This window comes from Saimiri boliviensis, chromosome 21 (genome assembly GCF_048565385.1).
Source record: "Saimiri boliviensis isolate mSaiBol1 chromosome 21, mSaiBol1.pri, whole genome shotgun sequence".
Classification (NCBI taxonomy): domain Eukaryota; kingdom Metazoa; phylum Chordata; class Mammalia; order Primates; family Cebidae; genus Saimiri; species Saimiri boliviensis.
In genome coordinates this window covers 12013793-12025848 of record NC_133469.1, presented here as the reverse complement: position 1 = coordinate 12025848, position 12056 = coordinate 12013793, and the positions used below count along the sequence as shown (strand labels likewise).

At 48.0% G+C, this 12056-nt stretch overlaps 1 protein-coding gene across 7 annotated transcripts in view; it reads left to right on the top strand.

Annotated features, from left to right (window-relative positions):
• Nucleotides 1-990: 990 nt before the first annotated feature.
• Nucleotides 991-12056, top strand: part of TAB1 (TGF-beta activated kinase 1 (MAP3K7) binding protein 1) — a 31382-nt gene continuing 20316 nt past the window's right edge. For all 7 annotated transcript variants that reach the window (XR_012515384.1, XR_012515385.1, XM_010343438.3 and 4 more), the window contains exon 1: nt 991-1070. Coding sequence is in view for 5 of the 7 variants with exons in the window: in XM_010343438.3 (XP_010341740.1) it covers nt 1038-1070 (33 nt within the window). In the remaining 2 variants the exon portion in view is untranslated. The remainder of the gene's footprint in view (nt 1071-12056) is intronic.

The following is a 12056-nucleotide window of genomic DNA, read 5'->3' as shown; positions in this document are numbered from 1 at the left end:
TTGCACTAAGTGTCCCCTCCACCTTGCCTGCTCTTCCCTGTTGCCAGCTAACACCTCACTTCCATGCCACCATCCATAAACTTCACTTGGAATGTCTTATGTATGTAAATGTTGTCCTCTCCAATTAAAATGTTAACATTTTAGGCTGGGTGGGGTGGCTCACACTTGTAATCCCAGCATTTTAGTAGGCAGAAGCAGGAGAATCATTTTAGGCCAGCAGTTTGAGACCAGCCTGGCCAACATAGCGGGACCCTGTCTGGACAAAAAAAAAAAAAAAAAAAAAAAGATAGATTAGCTGGCATGGTGGTGGCACCTGTAATCCCAGCTACTCGGGAGGCTGAGGCAGGATAATTGCTTGAACCTGGGAGGCAGAGGTTGCAGTGAGCCAAGATCGCGCCACTGCACTCCAGCCTGGGAGACAGCAAGACTCCGTCTCATACAATACAATAAAATAAATGTTAGCTTTTTGAAGGTTTGTCTTGCTCGCTGCAGTACCCACTATACAGCCAGGCAGGGTCACCCAGTGAACATTTGCTGAGTGAATGAATTGTTCCTCCCTCGCCCCAAATGTGTTCAGAAAGAACCCTCAGGAGTTCAAGACAAGCCTGGCCAACATGGTGAAACCTCATCTCTATTAAAAATACAAAAATCAGCAGGGCGTCGTGGCTCATGCCTGTAATCCCAGCTACTCAGGAGGCCGGGGCAGGAGAATCCTCTGAGGCCGGGAGGCAGAGGTTGCAGGCAGCTGTGATTGCGCCACCGCACTCCAGCTTGGGTGACAGAGTGAGACCCCGTCTTAAAACATAAAAAATAAAGATGAGCGAGGAGCCATCGGCCCGGGAAAAAACAAAAACAAAAACAAAGTCCAAAAGCGCGCCTGCGCACACGCTCCGCTACGGCTCCATCCCTCGGCCGTGGGGTGGCGCTCGGCGCATGCTCCCCGGCAGCGCGGCCATCCTCGCCTCCTTCGGGCCGCTCTAGCCGCCCCACTCGCTGCTCTGCGGGGAGGCGGGCGCGCCCGCCCGGGTTCCTCCAAGATGGCGGCGCAGAGGAGGAGCCTGCTGCAGAGTGTGAGGAACCGGCCCGCTCTCCGGGCTTGGGGTTGGGAACCTGGCGGGGGGGACTGTCGGGTGCAGGAATGGCTCCTTCTCCGCTTGTGGACCGCCGCCCTCTCGGCGGTGGGATGTGTCTGCCATCCTCTACTCTCCTCGGGCTGGCTCCCTCTTTCCCAAGGCTGGGGCGCGTGCGCGCGGCGGGCCCGGCCCCCCGAGTCCGGCCCCCCAGGACAAGGGCGCCAGGGCTGTGGGCTGCTGCTGCCGGTCGTGGAGGGCGGGAGCTTCCTGGAACCGGAGGGGAATACGGCACGCGGCGGCAAAGCCACCCGAGTCTCGAGCCCACCGTGGCACCGACCAGTCTTGCAATGATAATAACAGCAGCATCCTCTGTGTACCGCTGCCTGCATCCCCGGCGATGTGCTAATTGCTTTACATTTGTCAGTTTAATTTTCGTAGCAGCCCCATGAGTTAGGTGCTACCGTGCTATTCCTATTTGACAAACTGAGACACAGAGTTGGTCGTTAGCCTAAGGCCACACAGCTGGTAAGTATCCGAGGCAGGGTTAAAATCAGGCAGTGTGATTCCAGAAATCCCCTTACCCCTGGGCTGTAGTAGAGGAATGACCAGTGGCGGCGGTCACTGGGTTCTGGTCATGGCTCTGACTGTGTTTCTCTCAGCCTCAGTTTCCTTCTACTAAGGCGAGAGCGCTGAGTGGAAGGATCGTCTTCAGACTCGTCCCTACCCCCAGTCTGGACTTTCATGGGTTTGGCGCTGTCTTACAGGCCCTGCGTCCTCTGACACGCATGTGCACATAGATGGACACACATGTTGGCACCATGGCTTACTCTGACCTACCAGGGTAGGGTGTCAGCTCCTGGGTCCTCGCTGTTCATGGCACTCTGTTGGAATTGTCTGTGGACTTGTCTGCCTCCTGTACTAGAACGTAAACTCTTTGAAGACAGGGACCTGTGATCTCTTGTTTACCGCTGTGTCCCTAGCGCCTACCACCACGTGCTGGGCACTCAATAAATATTTGTGAAAGAATGAGTAAACGTATGTAGCCAAGCCAGTACTAGGCCTTGGCTTCACAGAGCTGAGCAGACATTGGCTCAGGGATAACCTAGAAGCAGAGCCTTGAAATTACTCTTCCAGGAGCACAGTTCCCAGGTCTCCCCAGTGGGGATTGCTTTCTTCCCTTCCACACCCTTGCTGCCCTTTTATTACTGCCAGGCAGGTCTGTCTTGTTACTGAGTTGGCATTGACTTTAGAGGGCTGGCCCTCTGGTTTGTAAGCTCCCAGAAGGCAAGGTTCCTGTATAAATGTCCCCACTGTAGTTACCGTTTGGGAAACGCTGGCTGGATTGTGACATTGAGAGGAAAGTGGATGGAAAGTGGTAAATGGTACAGGCTGAGTTGGCTTACTGAGAGAGAGCAGCCACCTGGGTCATGTAGAGCAGGTGGCTGCCAGATTCCCTCCCTCCTAGATGTGATGGAACCAAAGGGAAATGTGTTAGAGAGAAGGCCAGCTCTACCAGTCCCAGAGTGTGTTTCTCCAGGTGGTGGTGATGGCCTCTTTTAAAGAAAGAATAGTTAGCTCTAAACACATTGCGTCTTGGTGCAAGGCAAAGGGATGGCAGGGATGTCCTCCAAAGGCCCCTCCACCCTCCTGACGATCAGGACATCCCTTCTCATGGGGTGTATGGATCTCCAGGTGGGATGTGGGGCTTGCTGATGTCACCTCCACTGTCTCAAGTCTGGGGAGAGCAGCTCAGCTCAGACACCTGCATTCAGCGATGGCTGTGAAAGCTGCAGATCTATGGCTACTGGGCAAAGATGAATGAGGTGTGGTGCCCACCCTCACTGTGTAGGCAGACCAGCTTGGGAGAAGGAGTGTATGCCACTGGTACAATACTTGAGGCACAGTTGTGTCATTGTAGACCTGTGTCAAGAGCCCTGGGGCAAGCAGCACAGAATTTTCGAGGCTTTAAAGGATGATAGGAGTTTGCCAAGCAGAGGAGAGGAGACCCATTCCAGGAGGGAGGGGGTGTGTGTGTGTGTGTGTGTGTGTGTGTGTTTGTTTTCTTGACATGTGTTTTTCTTTTTGTTTTTCTTCCTAGAAATGGGGTTTTGCCATGTTGCCCAGCTAGTCTCGAATCCTGGGTTCAAGCAATTGTCCTGCCTTGGCCTCCCAAAGTGCTGGAATTATAGGTGTAAGCCACCACACCCAGCCAAGGACAGGTGTTTAAATATGTGTGCATGTATTCATTAAGCTTTTCACAAGTTAAATACAATTAGTACTACAAGTGTATGTGTCGAGGGGCTGCAGAGTGACCTGATATGTCTGGGTCAGTGGGGGCCTGCAGGAATGGCATTTGGAATGGTGTGCTGGGGCCACTTGGTAGAGTGCTTGGTGGAGCATCATCACAGGCAGTGTGGCACCTTGAAAGGTCTTTTGAAGCAAAAGGCTTTTTGTGGAGGCTGTGGGGGAGACTGATCTCACTCTGTCACCCAGACTAGAGTGAAATGGTACAATCTCAGCTCACTGCAACCTCTGCTTCCTGGGTTCAAGTGATTCTTGTGCCTCAGCCTCCCAAGTAGCTGGGATTATAGGTGTGCATCACCATGCCCAGCTAATTTTTGTAGTTTTAGTCGAGACAGTGTTTCACCACATTGCCTAGGCTGGTCGTGAACTCCTGGCCTCAAGCAGTCCGTCTGCGTTGGCCTCCCAAAGTGCTAGGATTACAAGTGTGAGCCACTGTGCACAGCCACAAAGAGCTTCTAAAGAAAGCTTGATGTGTTCAAAGGGACCCAGACCTTTCAGCCTGATAACATTTTTAGTCTCATACAGGCTTTGGGCAAATCACTTTACATCCCTGAGCCTTAGTTTCTCCAAAGAGGACTCCTGGGAGTATTCTTGGTATTAAAGGAACTGACACGTTCCCCTCCTAGCCTGGCTTGGTTGCATGCTAACCATAAATTATTACATTCAGTTCTGCCGTGAGTGAATGTCTGCTGTTCATTTCCTTAAATGTCCCTGAGCACTCACTATATGGTGGGCACCTTGTAGGTGCAGGAGACACTGCCTTTGTGGAGCTGACGGTCTAGGAAGGGGGACAGACACTGAGCAGTGAGCAGATACAAGTTATCTGTGATTTTGTAATATCTAAACTACAACATCAGGTGATGCTGTGAGGAACAGTCTGGATTCACACACAGTGCTGGTGGGGGGTTATTTTGGACAGGGTGGTAGGGGAAGACTTCTCTACATTTGATGAGATGAAAAGGAGCAAATGGGAGCAGCGTTCCTGCACAGGGAAGCAGGTGGTGCAAAGGCTGCTGTTTCAGGAGCCTCAGGGGTGCTGGTGCAGCTGGGTCGAGTGCCTTGGGGGAGCATGGGAGTAGCTGAGGTCTGAGGAAGCTGGGGGCCACGCCGGGCTTCACAGGGCCTGATATGGCCTCTAGATTCCACTTTTTATGTGATGCGAAGCTTTCATGGGGAGCGGGTGGAGTAGGGGCCTGATGTGATGTATGATTGGAGAAAAATCCCTCTTTTGCGTTTGAGTGCTGAGAGTGGAAGCCTGGGACCTCCTAAGAGACTCCTAGAGTCATCCAGGTGTGAGACAGTGGCTTGGCCATGGCATGGCAGAGGAATGGTGGCACGTATCAGATTCCAGTTGTGTTTTGGAGGAGGAGGAGCTGCCGTGATTTGCTGATGAATTGAATGTGGGGTGCGTGGCAGAGGAGGAAGAGTCAAGAAGGACTCTAAGGTTTTGGTTTAAACAACAGTTGTGCCATTTACTGGGTGAGGGAGCCCTGGAAGAGGGGTACCTTGGGGCAGGGGGGGATCAAGGGTTTGATTTTACCTGTACTGTTACTTAATTATAAAAAAGGAAATCAGGCCAGGCATGGTGGCTCATGTGTGGAATCCCAGCACTTTGGAAGGTTGAGGCGGGAGGATCACTAGAAGCCAGGAGTTCCAGACCAGCTTGGGCAACATAATGAGATCTCATCTCTAAAAAAAAAAAAAAAAAAAAAAAATTAGCAGGGCGTGGTGGCATGTGCCTGTAGTACTTGGGAGACTGAATGGGGTGATTGCCTGAGCCCAGAAGCTCGATCCTCTCACTGCACTCCAGGCTGGGTGGCACAGCAAGACCCCGTTTCCAAAAAAAGTAAGCTTAAAATCAATTTTTTAAACTTAAACATGTCCTGAGCAATTATATCTGAAATCACGGGTGCTAGCTGTGTAATTTATCTCAAGTATGTTAAAATAAATACGTAACCACTAAAATAAAAAGATCTATTAGGGCACCACCTGTCCCCATTGTGCACACCCAGCTGCTGCCCTAGCACACAGGAAGTGGCCACAATTATTATTAGCCCCTTTAAGAATGAATGAGGAGCTCCTTAGGATGATGACATGGAGAACCTTCCATGAAAACCATAGTGGAAGAAGTGGGGGCCAGGAGTGGAGCTGGTCTCTGAGAAGTGGGTCATCCAGAAGGTTAGAGGTGGTAGGGGCTTTGGGGCCTCAAAAGCTTTTTGGAGAGAAAGGTCTGCCGCTCCCCTGCCCTGAGCCCTCTTCCTGGGGATGCGAGTCTCCCTTTCTGAGCTTTCTTTTTGCTTCTAAGGAATTTGAGTGCTTTCACCATAAAAACACTTGGCCTTTTCATACCATAATTTGATATTCAAGCTTTGGCCTGAGCTTGGAACCATTCTCTGTCCATTTCTGTGGCCCAGGAGTTCGAGACGAGTCTGTGTGTGGACTTTATGAACTATTATGTGACATGGACGCATATGTACATGAGGAGCAAATGCTTGTATCACGCATAGGGTGTCTGTAAAGGCCTTGATGGGTTAAATACCGTTGGATCACTGTAGAAGCTTTTCATACCAAAGCATGAATTTTGGAAACTCCTTCGCAAAATCAAGTCGAAATTAGGTCTTTTGAAACAGGCTTCTTACCGTATTTTTGTGAAATTTCTTGTGAGCAGTTCATTTCTCAGACAGGGAAGAGTTAAGTCCTGTGTTCAGTGTTGTGTGTGCTGCAGTGGCTCCACGATGAGGCTGTGCTGCTGCGTGAGAGACGCCCCCTTCTCAGCTTCTTACAGACTCCTTCTCCCTGCGCTCCAGCGCCACTCGCGGCTGGTACTGGCAGGCCTGGCATTTGGGGGCGTGGGAGAAAGTATGCATCAGTGTGTGCAGGGGTGGAGGGGTGGGTGGTTTGTGTGAATAGAAAGTACATGACCTTTCTGAAAATTGTTCAGAAATGTGGAGGAAGGAAGCGAGAGACTTGGCAGTCCTGTAGGCTTTAATGGCATCAGCAATGGACGCTCGGTATGGCTAATCCTTGGAGATGGAAAGAGACAGGAGAACATGATCCAAGCCCACTCAGCCGTGGCAGCGTGAGTCCGCTGGGGAACACAGAGAGGACCAGCTACTCTCACTCCCACACTGTGAGAACCTCCTGAGGTTCTCCGGCCACTTTAGTGAATCAGTGTCTAGCGAGTGCCCGAATTACATGAGAAACTGCCCATATGTCATTGGATCTAAGACACCAATATATTGAGGACACATCACTGTTTCGTATATCACTCAGAGAACTCACTGCTAATTTACTTGTAACATACCAATTCCAGAGATGTTAACACGTGGAAAATGTTGGTCTTCAAATCAGCGGAATGAGGTAATCTAATTAACAATACCAGGCTACAGCACAAGGGTGGCCACAGGGCCACTTGGTGAATGGCCAGAGAGTGGGGTGCCCGGCAGGCACAGTGAGGCCACTGGGATGGGTTTCTCAGGGGAGGGCCCCATGGTTTTGGGCATTATCTTCCCAGTGTCCTCAGAGACAGTTTTAAGATTAGAGCTAGACCCAATTTTGTGTTGCTGTGAAGCCGTTTTTCTTTTTCTTTATTTGAGATGGAGTCTTGCTCTGTCACCCAGGCTGGAGTGCAGTTGTGTGATCTCAGCCCACTGCAACCTCCACCTCTCACATTCAAGTGATTCTCCTGCCTCAGCCTCCTGAGTAGCTGGGATAACAGGTGCACACCACCACACCTGGCTAATTTTTGTATTTTTAGTAGAGATCGGGTTTTGCCATGTTGCCCAGGCTGGTCTCAAACTCCTGACCTTAAGTGATCCACCCACCTCAGCCACCCAAAGTGCTGGGATTCCAGGCATGAGCCACTTTGTTGGGCCAGTAGTTTTTCTTTTGACATTGCTTGAACTGAAAGTGTTAAATTCCTGGTGTCATGAGGAGCTGAGCAGAATTTCAGCTCTTATTATTTCCCTTTCCAACTTGCTTTTTTGTTTTTGAGACAGAGTTTTGCTCTTGTTGCCCAGGCTGAAGTGCAATGGTGTGATTTGGGCTCACTGCAACCTCTGCCTTCTGGGTTCAAGCGATTCTCCTGCCTTAGCCTCTGGAGTAGCTAGGATTATAGGCATGAAACACCGCATCTGCTAATTTTGTGTTTTTAGTAGAGACAGGGTTTCTCCATGTTGATCAGGCTGGTCTCAAAACTCCTGACCTCAGGTGATCCGTCCTCCTCAGCTTCCCAAAGTGCTGGGATTACAGGTGTGGGCCACCAAGCCCGGCCTTTTTTTTTTTTTTTTTTTCCTGTTGATATGATTGTGACACACTGGGTTCAGTTAGCACTTACTGCCATTTCATCTCTTTTTTTTTTTTTTTTTTTTTTTCCCATTTCCATTAGTAGATTTTGGTTATATTACCTGTTTTCAAGGGCTATTAGAAGGCATTAGTAGCTTTTCAGACCTCGTAATATTGTGTTAATAAAAATAAAAGTCATCTAATGAAGACATAAATAAGTGTAGAGATACACCATGTTAATGAATTGGAAGATTCAACATAGGGACAATGTCTGCCCTCCCCAGATTGATCTGTAGATTTAAAACAGTTCCAATAAATATCCCAACAAGCCTTGTGGATATAAGCAAGCTAATTCTAAAATTTATATGACAAGGCAAAGGAACTCAAACAGACAAAACAATTTTGAAAAAGAGCAATAAAGCTAGAAGAATCATACCAGCCAATTTTAAAACTTACTATAATAAAGCTACAGTAATGAAGAATATAGTATCGGCAGAGGGGTAGACATGCTGATCACAGGAACAGAATGGAGTTTAGAAGTAAACCCACACAATTCAATGCAGAAAAGCTAGTCTTTTCAGCAAAGGGTACTGGAATGATTAGATATCAGAATGAAAAAAAAAATGAAATGAACCTAAACCTCTATCCTACCTTATACAAAAATTAATTCAAAATGGATCACAGATCTAAATGTAAAATATAAAACTATAAAACTTGTAGAAGAAAACATAGGAGCTTCTTGTGACCTGGGGCTGAACATGACTCCAAAAGCATCAACCATGAAAGAGAAAAAAAAAATTATTAGATGGACTTCATCTAAACTAAAATCTTTTGCTCTGCAAAAGACACTACTATGTGAATGAAATGCTAAGCTACAAATAGAACTCTCAGAACGCAATAGTTGAGAAAATAATTTTAAAATGGGCAAAAAACTGAAACAAGCGCTTTACCAGAGAGGGTGAGTAGGTGCCAGATAAGCACGTAAAGGATGCTCAGCATCGTTAGCCATTAGGAAGTGCAGATTAAAGCCATGATGAGATACCACTACCGCCTCTTAGAATTTCTAAATTAAGAAAAAGGAAGAGACAATACCATGTGGTGGCGAGGATGTGGAGCAACGGGAACTCAACACTGAAAATGCAAATGGTTCAGCTGCTCTGGAAAACGGTTTGACAGGTTCTTGCAAAGTTAAACATATGCTTGCCATATGACCCAGCAATCTCACTCCTAGGTATTTATCCAGGAGAAATGAAGTTACGTTCATACAAAAACCTGTACATGAATGTTTATAGCCCATCTCTTCGTAGTTGCAAAAAACGTAACAGCCCAAGTGTCCTTCAGTAGATGAATGGATAAACAAACTATTCCACATCCGAGCAATGGTATATTACTCGGCAAAAGAGAGAAACAGACTATTGGTGTACACAAGCCAGCAACTTGGATGATTCTTAGAGACATAATGTTGAGTGAAAAAAGCCAGTCTCAGGAGGTTATGTTTAGTGCATCATTTCATTTATGTGACATTCTTTTTTGTTTTTGGAGACAGAGTCTCACACCATCACCCAGGCTGGAGTGCAGTGGTGTGCAATCTTGTCTCATGGCAACCTCCGCCTCTCTGGTTCAAGTGATTCTCATGCCTCAGCCTCTCAAGTAGCTGGAATTATAGGTGTGCACCACCACATCCTGCCAATTTTTGTATTTTTAGTAGAGACAGGGTTTCACCACATTGGCCAGGTTGGTCTCAAAGTCCTGACCTCAAGTGGTCAACCCCCCTTGGCCTCCCAAAGTGCTGGGATTACAGACGTGGGCCACTGCACCTGGCCTTTAATATGACATACTTATAAAGACAAAGCCAGAGCAGTGGGAAACAGGTTGCTAGGGATTAGGGAAGGGAGTGCGTTGGAAGTGGAGCTGCCCTGTATCCTGAGAGTGTGGTAGTTACACACATCTCTGCATGTGTCAGCATTCATAGATGTGCATGCCCCAAAAGCCAGTTTTACTCCATGTTAATTTAAAAATAAAACAAACTCCCACACCCTGCAAAGTTGCTCCAGGGTGCAAAATGTAGAACTAAAGCACCAAAATAGATAAATGCAGAATAAAAGCAATTAAAATGAAAAAAAAAAATGAAGTCATTCCTGTCAGTATATGACTAACAGAAGCTACAGTTTGCCACAAAAGCTAACCACAGGCTTTTTTTTTTTTTTTTTGAGACAGAGTTTTGCTCTTGTTACCCAGGCTGGAGTGCAATGGCGCGATCTCGGCTCACCGCAACCTCCGCCTCCTGGGTTCAGGCAATTCTCCTGCCTCAGCCTCCTGAGTAGCTGGGATTACAGGCACGCGCCACCATGCCTAGCTAATTTTTTGTATTTCTAGTAGAGATGGGGTTTCACCCCGTCATGTTGATCAGGATGGTCTCGATCTCTTGACCTCGTGATCCACCCGCCTCGGCCTCCCAAAGTGCTGGGATCACAGGCTTGAGCCACTGCACCCAGCCTGGCTTTTTTTTTTTTTTTTTTTTTTTTATATTGCAAAAGCCTGTTGAAGCAATTTCCACATCGTTTCTGTAAGACTGTTAACAATAACTTGTAAGAAGGTACACCCAGTATCTGTATGTGTTTGATTTCTTTTTCATATTCTTCACTGTCGGCATATGGAAATACTACTGATTTTTGTATGTTGATTCCATATCCTGCAACTTTACTGAATTTGTTTAATCGATTCTAATAGTTTTTTGGTGGAGTCTAGGTTTTTCCAAGTACAAGATTATGTCACCTGCAAATAAGGATCATTTAACATCTTTTTGCCAATGTGGATGCCCTTGGTTTCTTTCTCCTATCTGATTGATCTAGCTTGTGTTCGTTTAATATTTCAATAAAACTTTTAATACAGTTTTGTTTTTTTTTTTTTTTTTTTTTTGAGACGGACTCTCACTCTTGTCGCCCGGGCTGGAGTGCAATGGCATGATCTCAGCTCACTGCAACCTCTGACTCCTGGATTCAAGCTATTTTCCTGCCTCTGACTCCTCGGTAGCTGGGGGGATTACAGGCATTTGCCACCACACCTGGCTTTTTTTGTGTTCTTAGTAGAGATGGGATTTCACCAAGTTGGCCAGGCTGTTCTCAAATTCCTGACACCAAATGGTCTACCCTCCTCAGCTTCCCAAAGTGCTGGGATTGCAGGTGTGAGCCACTGCACCCAGCCAATACAAATTTTACTTTCTTCGAAATTGCTGTGGTTCTCCCAGTTATTCCAGTTTGCTCTAGTTCCGCATGATGGTCCTGGGAGTGCCCTTGTGAACAAGGCACACTTCTCAGGTGGGAGGCCAGATCTGGGGCAAGAAATTGCACCTGGGCCTTGCATCAAAGTAGTTCCTGGGCCTTAAAAAAATACAGATGCTCAGGGTGTACACTAGGGAGATTGGGAAATTCAGAGTTTGTGTTTGGGCAGGGGCCGGGGCCTGTGTGTGAGTGTGTTTAAAGCTCTGCAGTGATTATGCTGAACAGCCTGGTTTGAGATCTTCGGGGGTGGAGTGGGTGTTGCAGACAGGCCAGGGTGCTGGGATCAGGGTGCAGTCAGGGTACGTGAGAGGGCCATCAGCCAGTCCTGGGGAGGGTCATCATGAAGGCAGACCTCCTGGAGGTGGTGACTCCTGAGCCAGAGAGTCCTGAAGGACCTGGAGAATTGCTAGGCAAGAAGAAGGAGGATGTTCACATGGAGGCAAAGAGCAGGGGATGGACAGGCCTGCAGGCATTTGGGACTGGGAGAGAAGGATGTGGCAGGGGAGATGGGAGAGGACGTCAGGGTGGCCTGAGGATGTCTTACAAACTAGCCCATAAACTCCGACTTATAAGCCAGTCTCAGTCACTCTCCCTGGTACTTGGAGCCCCAGTGCCAGAGAGAGTGACAAGTCAGAGTTTCTCTAGGGTGGATCTTAGGTCACCTGAAAGCATCACTTGTGGGGAGCGGCCTGTGCTGCAGATGTCCTGGGCCCTGCCCAGATCAGTCATTCTGACGGTGGGGCCTGCAGCCTGTAGTTACAACCAGTGCCCAAGGGATTCCTTTGCAGTGTGCATTTGGAGCCAGTGCAGTAAGAGGTGGGGGCCCCAAAGAGTTTCCTGTCAAGAGTTTGCGACCTTTGTATGTGTTTCACTAGGTTTCATAACAGCTCACTCCTGGAGGCCATTGCTGCGCCTTGCATTTGGGAATGCTGGATTCTTTCCATTTTCCTGGGGAACTAGTTTGTAGACTAGCCATAAAAACAGCAAACCCTTCTGCAGGTGTCTGTTCATACAAACATCATTGTTTTCCCAAAGGAAGTGGAACTCTCCGTGTAGGGCTGCTGGCCCACTAGGTTTTTGTTGCAGAAGAAAAAGATGAAGTGGGGTCTACCCT